Source organism: Monodelphis domestica, chromosome 1 (genome assembly GCF_027887165.1).
Source record: "Monodelphis domestica isolate mMonDom1 chromosome 1, mMonDom1.pri, whole genome shotgun sequence".
In the NCBI taxonomy this organism is placed as follows: domain Eukaryota; kingdom Metazoa; phylum Chordata; class Mammalia; order Didelphimorphia; family Didelphidae; genus Monodelphis; species Monodelphis domestica.
The window spans coordinates 282,946,411-282,968,500 of record NC_077227.1 but is presented as its reverse complement, the minus strand read 5'-3'; the positions used below and the strand labels follow the sequence as shown (position 1 = coordinate 282,968,500).

The following is a 22,090-nucleotide window of genomic DNA, read 5'->3' as shown; positions in this document are numbered from 1 at the left end:
CCCCATATACTTATTAGCTATGTGACCCTGGGTAAGTCACTTTACTCTGTTTGCCTCATGTTCTTCATTTGTAAAATGAACTGGAGAAGGAAATGGTAAACCTCTCCAGTATCTTTACCAAAAAAAATCCCAAGTAGACTCATAAAGAGTTGGACATGACTAAAATGACTGAACGATGACAGCAGGATGCTCACTGGATTTGCTAATAGAGATGAAATCTCTTCCCCACTGACTTCAGCTACCAAAGGGACCATAGCACACATCCAATAGCCCTAGTTGGGAGGCAGGACATTTTCTGCCACCAAGTTAGAATGGGGGCCAGTACAAAAATCAAGTTCAGCCCTGTTACTCCTTGCTTAAGAACCTTCAGTGGAGGGGGCAGCTGGGTGGCTCAGTGGATTGAGAGCCAGGCCCAGAGACGGGAGGTCCTAGGTTCAAATCTGGCCTCAGACACTTCCCAGCTGTGTGTCCCTGGGCAAGTCACTTGACCCCCATTGCCTAGCCTTTACCACTCTTCTACAATACTGTGTATTGACTCCAAGACAGAAGGTAAGGGTTAAAAAAAAAAAAGAACCTTCAGTGGTTCCCTGCTGCCTCTAGGATAAAATATAAATTCCTCAGCTTGGCCCTTAGTCTGGCTCCATCATATCTTTCCAAATGTATTTCATATTATTCCTTGTCACATATTTTATGTTCCAGTCAACTTGGCCCATTTTTTATTCTCTAAATTCCATTTCCTACCACCATTTAGAATCCCTAGTTTCCTCCAAGGCTTAGCTAAGGTGCTACCTCCAGTAGAAAACCCTTCCTGATGCCCCTACTTATTAGCATTCTCTCCATCCTCTAATAATTAAATCTAGATTTATTTTTTTTTTTGTCTTGGCTCCTGCTCTAGTAAAATGTAAGCTTCTTGAGGGCAAGTGCTTTTCATTTGATCTTTGTAACCCCAATGCCATGTATAAGTATTTAAACATTTTTACAATGGATTGGGTTGAAACCCACATGGGGAGAAAGGAACACCAGGGACAGGTCCATACACACTTCTATCCCAAAGATAATTTGGGTAACCAAAAGGCACCTGTGGCCAGGGCTTAGTACCTTGAGGTCCCTCTCTGTTTGCTGCTTCTCCTCTGTTAGCTCCTGTAGAGAGTTCTGAAGAGCCTGTGACTGGCTGGAATAGAATTCCCTCTCCTCCTCCAAAGCCCGAGATCTCTCTTCATTCTCCTTCATCCTGTTCCAAGGAGGAGAGAAAACTTATCTCCTGATTCACTCCTCCCACATGGGAAGTTATATTCAAGTGGGGAGACTCTGTGTGTGTGTGCATAGGTGTCAAGGAATGCTCCCAATCCTTCACAATCTTCCCAGAGAAGCCTCTGTGACCCACAGATTACTTCAGCACAACAACCTTCCATTCCATATTAACTGTCACCCAGCAAGGAGTATTCTTGTCCCCATTTGGTTGATGGAGAAACTGATTCAAGGGAGAAGGAAATTAATCCACCAATTAGCAATAGAGCTGCATCCATAACTCAAGTGTACCAGTTCTCAGCTGAAGCTCTAAATTCCAGATCCCTCTAGTTAGTCAAGGGTTCTTTCACCTCTTCTCTGCAAGAAGTTTCTCCTCCAGAAGCTGTTGCATCTTCTCCTCAATCTGCCGCAGGTTGCAATGTAGACCCCCACTGGGGTGGGGCTGCTCACTCTGATTGGCCAGAACCTCTGGCTGGTTCTCATTCTCCTGTAGCATCTCCAAGGTCCTTTTCTTCTCTATGGAGAGTTCCTAAAGTGGGGTAGAGGAGAAGGAGCATAAATGAGAGCACAGCCCTGGGAAACAGTAGATAGAGAGCTGACCCTGAGTTCAAAAAGACCCAATTTCAGATTCAGCTAAGCATGACACTTACTCTTTTTCTGCCTCAGGTTCCTTATCTATAAAATGAGAGTAATAATAGAATCTACCTACCAAGGTTATTATGATAATAAAATGAGGTAATATTTATAAAGCAAAATAAAAATTCCATCAATTATTATTATTTCTTCTATCTCTAGGGAGTATTGTTTCCTTTTCTCATCTCTTTCTGAATTTCAATTTAGAGCCTCTTCTTTTTTTCACGGGAGAAACTATTTCATCCCAAATCCTTCTTTCTGGGATCATCCAAAATCTTATAGGATCACAGAGAGTCAAAAAGGACTTTAGATATCATCCAATCCAGTGATGGCGAACCTATGGCACAGGTGCCAAAGATGGCACACAGAGTACTCTCTGTGGGCACACAGCCACCCTCCCCCCCACCCCAGCCATCCCCCACCAGAGTTCATTACTAGAAAGATAGCAGAACTCAAGTGAAGATGCTCTCTTCCCCCTCTCCATCCAACCTATTGATGTTTTTTCACTTCACTCATCCCTCTACCCAGCAGCCTAGTGGAAGTGCTTTCTCCCTCCCCTGTGTGGGGTAAGGGTGGAGTGGGGTGTGTCTGGCACTCAGTGCAGGAGGGGGGGAATATGGTACTTGGCCTGGGGGGGTGGGGTCAGGGGCAGGGTCAGGCACTCCATCTCTAAAAGCTTCACCATCACTGATCTAGTCTAACCTTCTCATTTTATATATGAGAGAAATTAAGTTATTTTCCCAGTCACACAGGTAGTAAGCAACAGAGCTGGATTTGAATCTGTGACTCAGGATAATCACTCTTTCTACTGCTTCCATCAAGGGCCAATTTAAAGATGGGGATAGATGGCCTTTCCTCTTTCTTTAATAAGTTTTGTCCATGGTTCCATACAGTTTTAGGGAAGGAAAATATCCTTTTTGATCAGATGGTTCAGTATATCAAATATCCAAGTGGCAATTCTTAGTTAGATGGTACCAGGCCTTAATAGTATGTGGAGGTGAGGTGGCAGTAAATTTTAGTATTAGTTTTAGAATCAATATTTAGCGAATGAATTCATTAAACACTTATGTGCCAAGCACATAGGTTCTGAGGTAAAGAAAAGTAAGACAGTCCCCACTCTACAGGAGCTCATAATCGAATAGGGCAAATGGCATGCAAAAAAACTATGTACAAATAACATATATACATAATAAATTGGAAGTAATCAATAGTGGCAAGGATCTAAACTTAAGAGGAATCAAGAAAGGCTTTCATAGAGGGTAAGATTTTATCTAGGATTTAGAGGAAGCCAAGGAAATCAGGAGGTGGAGATGAGGAGGGGAAGTATCCCAGGAATAGGGGATAGCCAGAGGAAATAGTAAGAGTAGGGGGATGGAATGCCTTATATGAAGAACAGCAAGAAGACTTCCTTCTCCCATTCTATAATTCAGAATGAAGACTGGTTATGAGGGTTACCTCTTAAATTCCTTGATGCACAAGTTCTTTTGAGGTAATGGGCTTTAGGAGGAAGGTAGTCAGTTGCTAGTTTTATTACTTCTAACTCCACTTAATTTTTTTAGTGTTTGGATTTCTACTAGACACTATCATAAATAACCAAGGCCATCATCTATTTCTACAAACTCAGAATTTATAACAATTCCATGGGTTCCAGGAAATAAGTAAGCCAATATATAGGGACCTGTTGACTGGTGAGGGATCTTGCAGGCAGCATTCAAGAAGACTTTTTGGAGCAGAGGCCTTTTTTTCTCCTTGTCCCTCTCCCTTGGATAAATGTCCAAATCTTAGTTTGCAGGAAACACAACTGAAAAATAATAGCAGCACTTGCTTTCCCCAGACAACCAGCCCGTTACTTACTTCCAGTGTCTGTTGTAAGGATTCAGTGAGGTTCCTCAGTTCTTTCTTCTCTTGCTCCACTCCCTTGAGGCATCTTGCTGTCAACTCCAACTCCCTAATGAGACAGAGAATTTGATTCCAGTATCCCACCCCCCAACCCAGCAGGATTTTAAAAGAAAACCAGAAACTTAAAAAAAAATATTGATCAATACATGTAAACTCCTTGAGGGTAGATAACATATCTCTATACATTACTTCTTTTTCTTTCCTCCTGAGATGCCCAGTAACATGGATACAATCTTGATACAACCAATAAAGCCCATTCTATAGCATCCTTAGACACTTTGTGCATGATCTGGAGCTTCAGAGACACCTCCAGTGTGAGTTTACCTGTAAATACTCAGTTTGTCCCCAAACAGTTCTTAAATGTGGCAAATCAGGGACCAGTTAAGACAAATAGATACTCAAGAAAATTATCTATGTCCCTATCCAATGCTTTAAAAACAAACAAACCCTTAGCTCCCGTCTTGGAATCAAGACTGTATATTAGTTCTAAGGCAGAAAAGCCAGTAAGGGTTAGGCAATGGGGGTTAAGCGAATTGCTCAGGGTCACACAGCTAGGAAGTATCTGAGGCCACATTTGAACCCAGGACCTCCTATCTTCAGGCCTGGCTCTCAATTCATTTAAGCCCCCCCAACAGTATTATACTTCAGTATCTATCTGAGGACCTATGAGGTCAAGGTGGTAGGTTTTAACAAAGTGATCTTGTTAAATGTAACACGCTTAAAAAATACACTATACCTAATAGACATTCACAGTTTTGAAAAAATACAGTCATGTTTCTTTTTTTTTTTTTGTATATTGAAATGTTGGTACTTATTGATAGCTGTCAGGTTTACAATAATCAATATATTGATCACCGTAATATCAATTGAGAAATTCCTCTGAAGATGCAGATTGTAACCTATCCTGGGCAGCTCTTGTCTATTTCCTTCCAAAAGTTGGCCACTGGGGGTCAGGCTGACATGTTGGAAGCCTTCCTCACTTTCTCCTGACATCAAAAGATTACAAGTGGAGGACTTCAGCCAGACATCTGTCACTCCTTGTTTTCTCCAGGTGACTATCATCTTTTTCTGTCACACAGTTGCCTGATAACACCTTTTAGTTGGTTTTGTTCTTCTTCAGAGTTTCTCAATCATTCCATGTTGCATCCTCCCCACAACCACTACATCCCTTTCCATTGGCATCTGTGTAATATTCATTATTAATTCTTTATAAGCAGGGCAACAACGTGTTTCTTTGCCATACAGCAGTGCTGGTAAAATGTTTGTAATTGAAAAGATGGGCCCTTGCTGTTAAGGGAAATTAGGAGTCAGCAGAAATGGTTTCCCCACCCCCCCTAAATTTCCCAAAAGAAATCTTCTCCTTTTCAACTTTGGATCCTGCTCAATGTCCATCTGTATTATATATGTATATATATATGTACACACATATATAATTTATTTATGTATCTTGTTGGACAAGCTCTACTGGTTGTTGATTCATTTTCATGTTGAAATTTGGGTAATAGACATTCTTTATTCATTTGATCTTTCCTATATGACTGAACAAGCCAAACTCCTGTGAGTGATTCCTTTTGCAAGAAACTGCAATTTCTTAGGACTTGACACAATCAGCCATGATGCTGCCTAAAAAAAGGAACACGTGGAGGATTACCATCCATTGGGAATTCTTCTGCAACCTGAACTCAGTTCTGGATTTCCTCCATCACAGTGGCAATACTTTTGGCAGGTATACAATACAACTCCATATTTTATGCCTCATCAGAGGGTCATTGAAGAGAACGACTTCTGCTGTTATATCTTTCAGGAAATCCTAAATGATCCTGATATATGAATAGGAGATACCTTATTGCAAGAGTCTGTAAGCCAGTACTTTATTCAACTGAGTCCAAAGGTTTTTCATGATCTACAATGAGCACAATGGGACTTTATACTTCCTACATTTTAGTCAATTGTAAGATGAAAAACCTGTGGTCAATTGTTTAATAATATTGCTTGGGAAAGCCTGCTTATTCTTTGCTATTACCCTCCAATCATGCACAGAAGATGTTCAAGAACATCTTGTAGAAATGGGAGAGTAGGTATATATTTTTGTGGTTATTGATGTTCTTTTGGTTGTTTTAAAAAATATTTACCTTCCATCTTAGAATCAATACTTTGTATTGGTTCTAAGTCAGAAGAGCAGTAAGGGCTAGGCCGTGAGGGTTAAATGACTTTCCCAGAGTCACACAGCTAGGAAGTACCTGCCCGAGGCCAGATTTGAGCTGAGGACCTCTCTATCCAATGAGCCACCTAGCTGTCCCTCCTTTCTTATATAAAGGAAGGAAAGTAATTTTCTAAGAATACCTTTCTATACAAGGCACACCAAAATTCCTTTGGGAGTCCCTGTACTGTAGGCAATCCCCCTTAGAGGTCTACACAAATTTTCTACGGGTCCTTATTCCAAAGATCGCCTGAAATTCCCCACCAGAGAATCCCTGTCATTACAAGGGCAGTTCTCCTGAACTCCAAACTCACCCAATAAAAGGATATGTAGGTTGAGTTAGAGAATATAGCAATACAAGGTCCAACAAGTTCCAAAGATGGGTTCAGCTTCAGAGAAAAGCACAAAGAATTGATTACTTGGGGTTTTTAGGCACACGAGCAAACCTCATCCTGTGGACTTGCTGGGCATACAGCTCTCACAATAAATATGCATTCTAGGTTTGTTTAAATTAAACAAGAAAAAATGAACATGTTGGTAGGCACCAACATTTAATAATCCAAACTCTATACTTATACATTAGACCCAGTAGCAATAAGGATTCCGTAATATAGTAAGTAGCAGTACTTAATTATTGAACGAATCAACAAATGCTAAAGTTTGGAAAATCATCTCAAATGAGGTTGACTTGTAGCAGAACACATACCAGAAAAACCAACTGTAAAAAGACAGACTATTTTTTAAAAAAATTGACAATCTCCTTAGGATTTTGTAAACTAAGGTATCAAAAAATGAATGCACAGTGTTGAAGAATCCGATCCCAGATGAGGCACCACATTTAGTAAGTGTGTTCTGACATTCAGATCCAAGCAGATACATCTACCCCTCAGGGCTTTATGGTTGGTTGCCTTAGAGTTGGAAGTGTCCATCAGCTCCAGTATCAACACAGCAAGAACAAAGTGCAAACCTCATTCCCTATCTTAACTCCTGGGAGCCCTCTCTTCCCTCCACCACTTTGATCTCTAGGAAGAGTAAACTCAATACAATTCCTACAGAGACTAATGCTATTAAGTTAACTTTTAGATGCTTAGCCTTTCTACTGATCTAGGCACTCCATACACGTGCCAAATTGCTCTTACATTGGTATTAATAACATTTGAGATTTTCCCTATATCTATCTGATATGTTCCCCTCCTTCAGATACACTTTGTATCCATCTCTCAATTGCATTTCTTCTAGTACACATCTCCTCTATATATACTTTTTCCAGGCTTTGTTCCTTTAGTGCTATTTCTGCTTCCTTTATAAGGACTTCAGGGACTGTAAAGTTAAATTCCAAAGGTGGTGATTCCATCGTCCTCATTTGAGAAAGCAGTTGGTTGAAATGGCTTTTGCAAATCGTTTCCATTTTTCTTTTGTTTTATTCCACTTTCCAATTTCATCCTTGGTTACCCTTCAGATGACTTGGCTTTGTTAGCTATCTTGCCACTTTTTCTTTAAAATAGTTTTATCCTCCACTGTTACTTTCTGTTTTATGAGACATTATTATTCATCTCTGTCAATTATCTTTCTTTGTAAGATTTTTCATATTCTGATCCCATCCATGTTGTCTTGGTAGTCATCTCTGCATTTGACATATGGTCAGGTGTTTACTAAGATGCTTTCTGAGCTCTCTGGGCCTTCCTGTTTAATTTAAATTTAAATTTGTTCAACTTATGGCTGAAATTATTATCCTAGATATAGATATCAGTTCTGTTATCTGGTTCCCAATTTTTATTTTCAATAGTTTGCTTAAATAATTCAAGGACAAATATTAACACTGGATTTATCTTTTTCTCATGACTGATCTTTCTTTTTATTTATTCCAAATTCTGATCTTACTGTAGATAAATTGATATTTTAACTGGATAAAGGCAGTTGATTCAACTCCTTTGTTGCATATGAGGTCTTTAAAATATTAATTTAATTATTTTTATATTATTTGGTGCTTTCCATGTCCAGTGCCATATCATTTTTTAAAAACTCTTACCTTCCATCTTAGAATCAATTGGTTCTAAGGCAGAAGAGCAATAAAGGCGAGGCAACTGAGGTTAAGCAACTTGCCCAGAATCACATAGCTCGGAAGTGTCTGAGGCCAGATTTGAACCTAGGACTTCCCATTTCCAGGCCTAGCTCTCTATCCACTGAGTAAGCAATTTTTTAAAAAGAAAATATTTCTAATATAGATGTATGAGGCTTCGTATAGTCTGCAAGTCTTTGATATCTCTCTTTTATTTCTCTTGATCCATATTTTTCCACATATTTCTGTCCAGAGATGTGCTAGTAAATATTTAGCAACTAGGTTCTTAAAAAAAAGGGGGGGGGGCACAATCAACATGACAATAAATCAAATCTTGGCCTGTAGCATTTGCTGAATTCCTAAGTAGAGATGCACACACTGAAAATGTTAAAAATCTGCTCTGAAAGCCCATTTCAGCTGCTCCAGTGAACTTCTATTTCTACTTTTCCCCACATTTGCATTGATGTCATCAGTGTGTATAATTTTAATATGGAGGGTCTTATTAAGATCTCTGTAGAATTCATCTGTGACAACTGGTGGTGATCTAGAAGCTATAATAATTTTCATTGTGTGTCAAGGTATGTATTATTATGGTTCCTATTTTATAGTTGAGGAACCCGAGGCATGTGAATTTTAGATTTACTCCACCCTGCTTAGTCTAACAAAACAGGAACGTCTACACCCCTACTTAAGGATTAAGTGTTGAGAAGGATGGCCTATGACAGACATGTGCTAGCAAATGACAAGTCAGCAACAACTGACAGACCCCCTGGGCTGTCCTAAGTCAAGCTTAAACTACCATTGGTACATGTGAAATGCAGGAAAGTGATGTAAAAAAAGTCTATATATCGCGTCACTTCCTCTCTTTGGTCTCTTTTCTGTGGAGAGGTGGCTCTGGCTCTTGTGGCAGAGAGGTGGCTGGTGGCAGTGTGCTGGGTGTCTTGGCATCTTGGCGTGGCTGCAGCTATTGTCTGGGTTTAACAGTGAGTGTTCTTGATACTCTACTAGGAGAAGCTTAGTAGCCTAGTTCAGGTGAGGCATCTTCACTGAGTTCTCTTGGAGTTTAGGCTGATTTTTTTTCCCTTTTGTTTTCCTAAAAACACCAATCTCCTAGGAGGCCCCTCATCTCAGAAGAGGCCTCATGGCTAGAAGGTCTCTGAACTCCCCATGGCTCAGGCTAGGCTGGAGAAATCTTATACCCTTTCCCCCCTCACTTCTTAATTCCTTCCCTCTATATTAATTAAATCACCATAAAACTCCCAAACTGACTTGAGTATTTTTATTGGGTTTTGAATTAATCCCTGGTGACCAACTAAATTTATATTTCAGTCAAAACCCTCTAAATTTACCCCTTACAGGCAGAGGCTAAATATCTGATGCCAGATTTGAAATCAGGTCTTTCTGACCCTAGGCTCAGCATTCTTTCCTCTACACTACTACAGGCATCTAGGTGGCACAGTGGATATTCATCTTCCTAAGTTCAAATCCAGTCTTAGACATGTACTAGCTGGGTGACCCTGGACAAGTCACTTCATACTGTTTGCCTCAGTTTCCTCATCTGTAAAATGAGCTAGAAAAGAAAATGGCAAACCAAATGGCAAACAACTTCAGTATCTTTGCCAATAAAACCCCAAATGGAGTCATGGTCAGACATTAGTGAACAATACCACCACTTAGCTACCTATAAGTGATGATCAGATATACCCCATGAAATAATATTTCTTATTCCTTTTGGAAGTATGATAAAACTCAGTACATCAGCTCTAGGCTAGTAACTCTCTCCCATGTCTTTACTTGCCTCAGTGGATTTTTGGAGCCCCTGCCTGACCCTCCAATTCCCTTGGATTTTCCTCTTTCTCTCTCTGACATCATCCCTTTGCTCTAGGTAATTCCTGATTTTCCTGCTTTCTTATAAGGAGGAGAGAGGCTGAACTTCTAGCCTTAGTCTCAAGGTTCTTGAAACAAACATGTAAGCTCCAAGTTAATGGTTATAAATATATGAGATATACAAAACTATCAATGATCATATGAAAAAATGTTCTGAATCCCTCTTGATTAGAAATGAAAATTAAAACAACTCTGAGGTACCACCTTACACTTTTTAGATTGGCTAATGGGACAGTAAAGGAAAATGATAAATGTTGCTGGGGATGTGGCAAAATTGGGACACTAATGCATTGTTGGTGGAGTTGTGAACTGCCTGACCATTCTGGAGGATAATTTGGAATTATCTCAAAAGGGCTATAAAACAATGCATACTCTTTGACTTAGTAATACCACTACTGGATCTTTATTTCAAAGAGGTAAAAAAAATGGGAAAGGACCAAGTTGTACAAAAATATTTATAGCTGTTACTTTTTGTGGTGGTAAAAATTGGAAACTAAAAGGATGTTCATTGATTTGGGAATGGCTGAACAAATTATGGTATATGATGATGATGGAATACTATTGTTTTAAAAAATTTTTTCCCCATGGTTACACTATTCTTCTTGTCTCCCTCCCCTTTTCCTCCCCACACCAGAGTTGACAAGCAATTTTACTTGGTTATATATATTATCACTCAAATCCTATTTCCATAGTATTCATTTTTGTAATGGATTAATTTTTAAAAACAAAATCCTAAATCATATACCCATGTAAACAAGTGATAAATCACGTGTTTTCTTCTGGATTTCTACTCCTATAGTTATTTCTTTAGATGTGGATAGCATTCTTTCTTAAAGACCCTCAAAGTTGTCCTGTATCATTGCATTGGTATTAGTAGCAAAGTCAATCACATTTGATTGTCCCACACTGTTTCACTTTGCATCAGTTCATGTAGGTCTTCTCAGTTCTTATAGAAATCAAGCAGTTCATCAAATGAATACTATTGTGCTGTAAGGAATGATGAACAGGATGATTTTAGAAAGAGCTGGAAAGACCTATGTGAACTGACTCAGAGTGAAATAAGCAGAACCAGGAAAACATTGTACAAGTAACAGCAATTTTGTGGACTGATCAAATGAGTTAGACTTAGCTACTATCAGCAATACAACAATCTAGAACAATTCTGAGGGATGTATGACAAAGAATGCTATCCATCTCCAGAGAAAGAACTGTTGGAGTTGGAATGCAGATCAAAGCATATGATTTTTCAGTTGTTTATTTGGGTATATGTTTGGGGATTTTGGTTTTATAAAATTAGTCACTTATAAAATGGAAAAATATGAAAATATGTTTTGCATTATAATATATGTATAACTCAGATTGAATTGCTTGCCAACTCTGGAAGTATGAAGGGAACGAGGGAGACAATTTGGATCATATAACTTCAGAAAACTTATGTGGAAATGAATTATTACATGTAATTGGTAAAAAATGAAATTAAAATAAATATATGGGATATAGTTTTGGAAATGAAAAAGAACTAAGTAGACAGTTGGATGTAGGAAATCTGCACTAGTAAGATTCTGAAAATAGTTATGGGGCAATAAGCATATAACTAGTTGGCAGATAGAGTAGAATGAGTACTATTTAAAACACATTTTTATTTTTTAAATAAAATTCTTACCTTCTGTCCTAGAATCAATACTGTGTATTAATTCCAAGGCAGAAGAGCAGTAAGGGCTAGGAAATTTGGGTTAAGTGATTTGATTTGAACTAGATTTGAACCTGGGACCTCCCATCTCTAAGTCTGGCTCCTAATCCACTGAGCTACCTAGATGGCCCCCTCCACCCCTGCCTATTGTTTTTATTTTTATTTTATTTATTTTTAAATTCTTACTTTTTGTCTTGGGATCAATACTGAGTATTGGTTTCCAGGCAGAAGAGTGGTAAGGGCTAAGCAATGGGGGTTAAATGACTTGTCCAGGGTCACACAGCTAGGAAGTTTCTGAGGTCAAATTTGAACCTAGGACCTCCCATCTCTAGGCCTGACTCTCAATCCACTGAGCCACCTAGCTGCCCTGTTCTCTATTGCTTTTTTAAAGGGAATGCAAGTTGGAATTTCTACTTTGCTCTTCACTGCCTGTGTGAACTTGAGAAAGCATCTTAACTGCTGTGAGCCTTGGTTTCCTCTTGTCTAAATAGAGGGCTGAAGATAAGATCTATAAGGCCTCTTTCATCTTTAAGACCTATGAACTTAATAGCTCAGACTTGGGTATCCTCAAATAGTATAGTTAAGAGTCCTGCCTACAAATTAATGTATTTATTCTTGCTCCTATTTTTTCTTTCTCCTATTTTAAGAGAGATAATTAAGAAATAGGGAATATTCAGTTATTTCAAACATATCCTCCTAAATCTCCATCTACAAAATAAAAGGATACCATAGATGACCAATGAGAGACTTTGTGCCTTAGTCATCTATGAAGCCATGAGGAAGTAGGTCAGTTGCTCTGTCTAGAATCTGAATGCTTTAGGCCACCCGTGTGGGGACCCGCCTCCCTTGCTCCCTCTTCCCCCTCCTTTTGGGGCAGGTTCCCTCTCCAACACCTTGGGCATCAATACCTCTTGATTTGTTCCTGCTCCATCCTCAGCTCCTGGACCACTTCCTCAAACTGTTGCTTCTCAGCCTCTAGGATCTGGTTGAGTCGCTCAAGCTCCTGAAAACAGACAGAGAGGGGAAATTCTCAACAAGATCCAACCCAAATCTTGTGTCCTTTGATCCACCAGGAGCAAGAGATGGGCTCTCTGTGCGATATCACCAACTCAGGAGCTAGAGAACTTTCCATGAAGAGAAATGATACCGTCACAATTGACTTGCCATCAAGTTGGATCATTCCTTCTTGGTCTCTGACTTTCAGGCAGTCAGTTAACTGCCATTTATTAAAAATAAACAACAGGGGGCAGCTAGGTGACTCAATGGATAGAGAGCCAATCCTAGATTATGGGAGGTTCAAGCCTAGGTTCAGATCTGGCCACAGACAGTTCTGTACTCTAAAGGCTACATTAGGGACAATTTTTGCATCCTCTTTATCCTAAGGAATGTGGTCCTTTCATGGATTGGCTAATAGGAAAAATTCTATAATAACACTTTTTTTTTTCAGATATGCAAACCTTCCTGTCAGTTTGGGGAAGGGCTGCAGGTCTAATGGACCCCTCCTAATTAGCTATTACCAATTAAAGATGTCTTGAGATGTTCAAGGGAGGAGCTGATAATGAACTCCCTAAAATGTATATTAGGTACTTGGGCCAGGAGCTTTCATTTGTCTTATGATGAATGAGAGAATCATTTGACCACAATTAGGTTGCCTTGACTGGTCAATTAACAAAATTACTTTAAAATTAAGGAAAATCAGTCTCTTGAGATCATTTTAATTGCACCATAGTTAACTTGCCTAACAGGTTGCTCAGTGGACAGAGTGAGTTTTGGGTCTGGAGTGAGGAAGCCCTGTGTTCAAATATGACCTCAGACACTTGAGAGCTATGTGACAATGGATGTCACTTATCCTTTGCCTTAATTCACTGGAAAGGGAAATGGCAACCCAGTATCCTTGCCAAGAAAACCCCATTGACAATATGGTCCACAAGATCATGGAGAGTCAGATACAATTGAAGGACTGAACAACAAATTCCCCAGTAGTTCTTGTCACATACTTGCCACTTAATAAATGCTTATTGATTGAACTGATCATAAAATAATGACTAGCTTTTGTCCTAAGGTAAACTTAGTCTTAGCTAGTATAACTATTCAGTTCCCTACTTCCTCTAATTTCCTTGCTCTGAAGAGGCAACTCCCTCAAATAATGTTCCTTTTCAAACTCTAGTTTGTAAATCTTTCTCTCTTATCTAGTACATTGTTAAATTGTGTGTGTGTGTGATTGAGAAGGAGGAAAAATGAAGATTTTGCATCTTTCCTCAATTATCACCTCACCTGGAGCCTTTGTGACCCCCCTATGGTCACAAAGTGGCCAAATCTTTGAAAATCAAAATGTGAAACTAGCCTAGATCATAATGGAAATCTACCGACACAGCTATTCTGACTATGGAATGAGTTCCTTTAGGTGATAATGAAATCCCCGTTACTGGAAATTTTCAAGGTTGTCAAGAGGATAAAAGAGGGGACAGTTCAGGTAATCCTTCATTATTAATAAATATTGAATAATAAAATAATGACTCCCCTGAAGTGGCCACATGCATTCAAATTCACACTATTCAAAGTTGAAATTATATAAAACATCATGCCGGTTAGTTCCAGTCCAGAGGGAAATGTAATCCTAATTCTAATGCAACCACTTCAGGAGATTTATTACTCTCACTAATTGGGACTTACCTGTAACTTTCTTTCTTATAGTGTTTTAAATTATAATCATGGTTGGAGTCTTGGATCTGCTGTTTCCTGCCTTTGAGATCATGGGCAAATGCATCCCTTAACTTTTTTGAATTTCAGTTTCTTCATTAGTTAATTGAGACAGTTGACCTAGATAATCTCTAAGATCTAGCTTTAAATCCAGAGACTATGAATTCCATGAGATAAGAACAGCACAGTCTTATTCCCATTTTACAAAGTTCATTCTTGCATCATGAAGATTGGACTAGAAAACCTCGAAGGTTCTTGCCAGCTCCAAGATTTTAAGATTCTAAATGTGATGAGATCCCTCCTGCTTGGAGGCTTTCAATCCCTCTATTTATCTATGTGTATTTGGGGAGATTATTCAGTGTTTGCTCCTATCTTTTGATTCCTTCTCATTCTAGAGTCTTCCCTCTATTAATGATCTCCAATTTACCTTATATATTGTTTGTTCCTATATAGCTTTAAAAAAATAATTTACTTAATTAATTTAGAATATTTTCCCACGGTTACATGATTCATGTTCTTTCCCTCCCCTGCTCCCTCCCCTGCTCCCTATCCTCCTCCTTCTCCTCCTCCCTCCCATAGCCAACTGGTTTTATATGTGTCATTGATCAAGACCTATTTCCATATTATTAATATTTGCACTAGGGTGATCACTTAGAGTTTTCATCCCCAATCATATCCTCTTCAATCTATATGATCAAGCAGTTGATCAAACACAGTTCTGTGTTTCTACTCCCACAGTTCTTTCTCTGGGTGTGGACCTATATAGCTTTTTATTTGTTATTTCTTCATTTAGCATGTGAACACCTTGCTTCCCGCTTTTGTCTTTCTCTGTATCCTCAGCACTTAGCAAAGTGTCTGGAACATAGTAGGTACTGAATAAATGTATATTGACTGATTGACTTCAACAATGGCAAGCCTTCATGAAGAAACTGAAAAGCTAACACTGCCATTTTGGTGAAAGAGAAGGAATGCAGATTGTGAACGTTTCTTGACATACTAATGGTTCACAGAAGTGATGGCAGGGATTCCAGAAATCTTCTAAATTCAAGGATGGGCAGAGTATTAAAAAATCACATTCCTATGGCACTTTAGGATTTACAAAGCCCTTTTCTCCATGACAGTCTTATGGTGTAAGCAGTGCTGACTCATTTTACTGAGGTAGAAAAGGATGTCCAACAAATCCAAGTCTCTACTCCAAGTCCAGTGCTTTTCCCTCTCCTACTTCCTATGTCTTTATCTCATTCCATTCTTTTTTTTTTTAACTCTTACCTTCTTTTGTCTGAGAATCAATATCAAGTATTTACTCTAAGTCAGAAGAGCGGTAAGGGATAGGCAATTGGGGTTAAGTGACTTGCTTAGGGTCACACAGCTAGGAAATGTCTGAGGTTACATTTGAACTCAGGTCCTCCCAACTCTAGTCCTGGTGTTCTATCCACTGTGCTACATAGCTGTCTCTAGTCTTATAGTTCTAAGCACATCTGCCCTCAGCTCAATCTCCCATGCATGCTATTTGCCAGTTTCTTGTTATGTAAAGGAACATTATGCATGTAAGCACATATATAAATGGAGTATAAGAATAATGTTAAGGAAGGGAATCATCATTTGTTCAGTCATTCCCTCAACATGCATTTTCAAAATACCTTTTATATGCCAAGCTCTTTGCTAGGAATTTTTTTTTTTAATACAAAGGAGAAATAAAATTAATCTCTGACTCAAAGAGCTCTTTCTAAGATGCAAAGCACTTTACAACAAATTTGCCAATGTCCATAATTCTCGTAATTGAGGAGGGGAAATTTTTATTATACCTATTTTGTAGGTAGAAAAATTGGGTTACTTGTTCATGGGACTCAGTGATAGAAGAAGGAATTGAACCCTGCCTCAGTATTCTGGATATAAATCTAGAGACTGCTGTCTCCAAGGGGATATAAACAAGGAAAGTTCTATTCATCTTTCCTGCCCCAGGATAAGTGAACTTAGAACCTACTGTGACACCATCTGGACCTAGGGTTAATACACTTGATATTCTAGGACTACAGAATGAGTAGTTCATATCAGACAGTTCTCATTTGGTGCAATATGTCTTTAAATGGGGCCTTTCTGAAATGGGCCACTGCTGCCCTCATTCTATGGCATGAGTCCTAGATGTTTTGTCTAAATTTTCCTCTAGCCTGCTGCTGCCCCAGATTTTGTGGTTCTGATAGATAAGGCTGTCTCTCTTCCTGCCAAGATGTCTGTACCACACACACCTGCTTGTTGGGCTACCACTAATCTATTCGATGACTGGCTTCTTTACCACAAGAAGGGAGGGAGGGAAGGGAATAAGCATTTATAAATATATAAATATATATTATAAAGCTCATACCATGTGCCAGGCACTGTGCTAAGTGATTTTGGATCCTCACAAAAACCCCATGAGGTAGCTGCTATTATTATTATCTCCATTTTATAGTTGAGGAAACTGAGACAAACAGGAATTAAATAACTTGTCCAGAATTACATAGCTATTAAGTGTTTGAGGCTGGATTGAAATTCAGGTCTTCCTGACTCCAGGCCCAGAACTCTCTCTACTGTACCATCAGCTGCCTGTTTCAAAACTCAGCATGGGGGGCATTATCTGAAAATTGGGTGGTACCTCCCTCCCAAAGCCATCTTAACTCAGAAACAAACGAGATTGGGTAAGGAGTTAATATTAGTCAACTAAAGGCTGAACCTAAAGGGGGTTGGTCAAGACAGACATTCTCTTTTAGAGAGAGTGGGGAGGAAATAGAGGAGAAAGGAAAGAAAACAGCAATGGAGACCTCCAATCACTGATGCCTCCTACCAATGACTTGAAAGCCCCATCCCTCAGTGACACCACTTGCAAGATGGTGCTAATGAGCCTTCCCACCTGGTTTGAATAACCTCCAGAGGGAATTTGGCAGTTTCTAGGGGTGGTTGGCAATAGATTTTGTAGAGGTCTCCTTTTACTCCACAGATAAATGCCTGGTTGTTCTCCGAACTGCATCCTAGAAGGTAAGAGTCAGAAGTACCTTGGAAACCATTTGGAACCAATCTTCTTTCTAGTGCAAGAATTTTCCCTGTGACATACCATGCAGTTTATCATTCAGCTCAAATGTCATCTTCCCCATGAGTCCTTCCCAGAAATCCATAGTTGGAGGTAATCCTTCCCTCATCTGAATGATCACAGCCCTTTGTGTCTCTCTTAATGCACTTTTACATTCTTCCTTTTATTATAATTATTTATGGATGTATTTTATTTCTTCCTTCCTTCCTTCCTTCCTTCATTCCTTCCTTCCTTCCTTCCTTCCTTCCTTCCTTCCTTCCTTCCTTCCTTCCTTCCTTCCTTCCTTCCTTCCTTCATTCCTTCCTTCCTTCTTTCCTTCCTTCCTTCTTTCCTTCCTTCCTTTCCCTATAATGCCTTGAACATATTGGTCATTCAATAAAAATTTGTCAAATGGATGACTTTGTTTCTACTTTAATACCTCTAATGATAGAGATCTCACTACCTCTCAAACTAGCCCATTCCATGGTAGTCTACATCTGGTTGTTCTCCATCCCCACTCCATGTCCTATCTCCCAAGTAGTTAATAAAAATAAAATGAGAGTGCTGTGTCTCTAATATATTCTGCTAAGGAGGGCTAAAAGTTATTTTGACCACAGTTCTTTCATGTGACTACTTTCCCACCTGGAAGCTTTGAGCTTTGTACCAGAGGCCTTCACAAACTAAGAGGCTTAAGAGAGAGAGGGTAGGATTTCACATAACTACAGAAGTCACGTACCTCTCTCTGCTCTCTCTGAAGACACAGCTCTTCTGTTTCTTCCATCAGTTTGTCTGCCAAAGCAAGCACATGTACATATGACAAAAATACACACATACTTCCAAACAAAGGTAAGGTATTCATGGTGTCTAAGGATTGGCCCCAGAGGCAAATATAGGATTACAGGATCTAAAGGGGAAGGAGACCTTCATTTTGCCTCTTCAATGTCCTGGAGAAGGTGTCTATGAATCTTTATGGTCATCATAGCCAGATGACTAACCAATTTCCTTGAATAGCCCATTTGACCCTGGCATTGAGAATATTCTCTTATTTTTCTTTATTGTCTCTGTTTTATTCCAGGGAGGAAGAGTGGGAAATAGATCTAACCATCACTCTTTGAGACTGCTAACAGGGAATGTGGTGGAGTTAGGTGAACCATTGAGAAGGGCCCAAGTCTTTCTTCTTCCCTGGATAAATATTAACAATAACAATAGTTAGCATTTATATAGTGTTTAAGAAATGCTTTACATATGTTAACCCACTTGATTCTCATGACAACCATGGGGGGTGGGTAATATTATTATCCTCATTTTACAGATGAGGGAACTGAGGCACAGGAAGGTTAAATGACTTGTTTGGGGTCATACAAAGATAGATTCTTGTTGGAAGCCTTTACATGCGGATCTTAAACCATGTGACTAGATCCTAAAATAGGCCTTAAACACCTATACAAGGGTAGGGTCCTTTTTCCTACTTGTATTGCAAAAACAAGGGAAATTGTCTCTGTTTGGAGGTTAAAGATGACATCTCAAAATACTTCAATGTGCTCCAAGTTAAAGACTGGTCCTTGGGCTTGCCCATATTGGCCAAACTATAGTCTGCCATTACTTCCATACCAAATATACACCAAATGCAAAATGCCCTGATTACAACTTACTGCAGTTATGGGAAACAATCCAGCCTCAAAACATTATCATAAATCAATGCATCACCTAAATATTCTTGCTTCTCCTTGGCCAACTGCAGACCCTGGGTCTCTAGACTCTTGATCATGGCTTCTCCCAGCTGGGCGTTCTTCCAAGTTCTAAGGAGGAAGAGCAAATGAGAAAGGACAAAACAAAAAGGAACAAGCCCAAGGATGTTTAAAAAAAGGCATGCTTTGCATATGGCCACCCTATTTCCTTTGGAATACTATATTGCCAATGGCAAGAGCTGTTGTCTTCTATATATTTTATTCAGCACCTAGGGAACTGGGATGAATTTGGATCCATAATGGTAACAGATGATAAATCTGTGGCACTGTTGCTACAAACAAATGCAGAGCAAACTATACTAAAACTTTAAGACATTGTAGTTAAATTCTTTCTCAGGCTGACTCTGACCTGAGTGGTGATGATTTAGGACTGGAAATTTGAATGAAGATAGACTTGGAAGCTTGCAGGTTGTTTTGACTCTAAGAATGCCAGAGAGGAGAGGACTCTCTTGGGGTTAGGGAGCATTCTATGGCCTGGAGCATTTGATTTATAAAGCACTAACCCTAGTTGTCCCATAGATTCAACCCTAAAGCCAAATAAGGGTTGGGTAACTTTGTCTTAAGGTACAAAAGGTAAACATAAGGTATAGCAAAAATAATTAGCATACTAAGCTGCCAAAAGTATGATGTAGTTAGTAAACTACCTCTCACTCCTACTTCCCTAGAAAATGTTCCATGCTTGAATCTCATGATTACTGTCTGTTCCCACTCCCCTCCAAACAGCAGTGACGGTGAGTATACCAGGATCTAATCCCTTCCTTACCTCCCTAAACTAGAGCCATCTTTTATACCATTTGTTCCAAGAATCATTTTTGATCATGGCTAGAGGTAAATTTTAGACATACATACATACATATATATATTTTTATATATATATGTAAAGTTCTAATTATGTCTCTTTATCCATGGATTCAGAAGGCAGCTGTATCAGTTCAGAAGGGTTGAAAGCTATGTTCAGATAAAACATCGCTCAGCTCTGATATCTAGAGTCTTTGAGAGCTAAGGCTTCTGGAAGTCCATTGAATCGCAAGAGAAAAGAATCTTCTACTTCCTGCTATACCTCCAATTCTTCCTGTATCTTCTCCTCTCTGAGGAGTTTTTTTTTTTTAATCTCTTCCCCATGGCTTCCATTTCCATCTACAACACCCAACTTCTCCAGCTTCCTGTGGGACCCAGGACCACTTGGTGGAGTCATGAGTGGTAGGGAGACCAGGTCAAACAGTCAGCCCAAATAGTCAGATCCCAACTCCTCTTCCACAAGGTCTTCTGCCTTTCCTCCCCTGGAGCTGCCACCTCCCACCTCCCCTGCCTGGACACCCTCTTCCTCCACAGTCCCAGACACTTACACTTTGCCAGACTCTCGCAACATCTCTAGCCACTGGATCTGTTCAAATTCTGACTCTGCAGCCAGCACGATGTTGCCCTGAGGGAACAACAAAGCAAGGGCAGAGGAAGACATCGGGTTTGGCACATGTGTGCACTTGTCGTGCACATCAGAGAAGCTTAGTGTCATCGTCTCCTCTCCTAGCTCTCCCCTCTTCTGTACTGGTGTGGGGGACAGTAGTCAAACACTTACAGAGCAAGTACCCTCTTGACAGAAGAGACTGTTCCTGCGTGTAGCCTATGCCTTCCCACAAGACCTCAGGTCTATGTAAATACCACCCTCCAAAACCTAACAATCTTCATCTACTCTCACACAGCTAAGCCTTAAGAGTTCTCCCATGGGCAGAGACCAACACGTGACCCTTCTTGTCCGAGGCATATGTGTGCAATAAATTCCCTTTGACCGTCACCTACATTTTTCCACAACTATCAAAAAGTGGAATTTTGATAATGTTGTCCATCCCCAAGATGACTCGGGGACAAGGCTGGAAATGCATGGCATCCCAAGGAAGGAAGAGGATGAGAATATTATAGCCCTTTCTTTCATCTACTGATAGTCCTCAGTGAATCTCAGCTGAGGATGATCAAAGATGGAATTGATGAGTCACAAACTCCTTGGGAAGCTTTTGAGGGGAAGGAGGTGAATGGCATTGCCTGAGCTGCTCCTGATCTATACATCATGGGAGTAAAGGAGTGGGGCACAGTCGGTCTGCTTATATTCCCTAGCCTCAGAAGCCAGGGAGCTTTACTCACATGGAAATCTTGGTGAGAGATCTTCATGGCATAGGGCATATTGGGTTCTTCTTTGGCTTCCACAAGACAGCCCCCTAGAGGTATGACACCCTGAAGGGACAACCAGAATATATGATCCACCTCAGCCTGGAATTTGGACTGATTGGGATCATCTTGCTAAATACATTACCCTGCCCTGAGGAGCCCAGATTAGAAAACAGATAGAGGGGTGCTGGGGCAGAGGTTTGGAGTTGTTGATAACAGAGGGAAGGGGACCTGAGTGAGAAGTTTAATATATCCTTTTGTGGCTCCCTGCTCAAATCCCTTTTTTAAGTTTAAAATTTTAATTTCTTAAACCCTTACCTTCCGTTTTAGAATCAATACTATGTATTGGTTCCAAGGCAGAAGAGTGATAAGGGCTAGGCACTGGGAGTTAAGTGACTTGTCCAGAGTCACACAGCTAGGAAGTGTCTGAGGCCAAATTTGAATCCAGGACCTCCCATCTTGAGGCTTGGCTCTCAATCCACTGAGCCACCCAGATGCCACCCAGATGCACCCCCCACATCCAAATCCCCTTTCTCAGAAGGGTTTGGCTGAACCAGTCTGATCCTTAGATTAGACTCCAGAGATTCCATGACTTCTCTGATCTCATCCTACCTAAGACTCAAGTCTACTTTACCCATAGTAACCTTTTTAATTTTCCTATCCAAATACAACACAGCAGGACACAGTCTCTGGAAAAGGCTACTAGTTTTTCAAAGCTTCAGTAAGAGCACATTATCCTTATTTTTAATCAATGCTATTCTTGAAAGCCCAAGACACAGTATCTTCACTGTCCTTGCCAGATCCTTTTCTCCCTCACTCTATC

The 22,090-nt window shown here is 39.8% G+C and overlaps 1 protein-coding gene across 1 annotated transcript in view; it reads right to left on the bottom strand.

The window, feature by feature from the left end:
• Nucleotides 1-22,090, bottom strand: part of PLEKHD1 (pleckstrin homology and coiled-coil domain containing D1) — a 39,427-nt gene that overhangs the window by 5,422 nt on the left and 11,915 nt on the right. The window contains exons 3-10 of the mRNA XM_001378654.4: nucleotides 21,244-21,333; nucleotides 20,454-20,530; nucleotides 19,067-19,158; nucleotides 18,096-18,148; nucleotides 12,525-12,619; nucleotides 3,736-3,829; nucleotides 1,599-1,777; nucleotides 1,099-1,231 (exon numbers count right to left, since the gene is read on the bottom strand). Coding sequence (XP_001378691.2) covers nucleotides 1,099-1,231; nucleotides 1,599-1,777; nucleotides 3,736-3,829; nucleotides 12,525-12,619; nucleotides 18,096-18,148; nucleotides 19,067-19,158; nucleotides 20,454-20,530; nucleotides 21,244-21,333 — 813 coding nt within the window. The remainder of the gene's footprint in view (nucleotides 1-1,098; nucleotides 1,232-1,598; nucleotides 1,778-3,735; nucleotides 3,830-12,524; nucleotides 12,620-18,095; nucleotides 18,149-19,066; nucleotides 19,159-20,453; nucleotides 20,531-21,243; nucleotides 21,334-22,090) is intronic.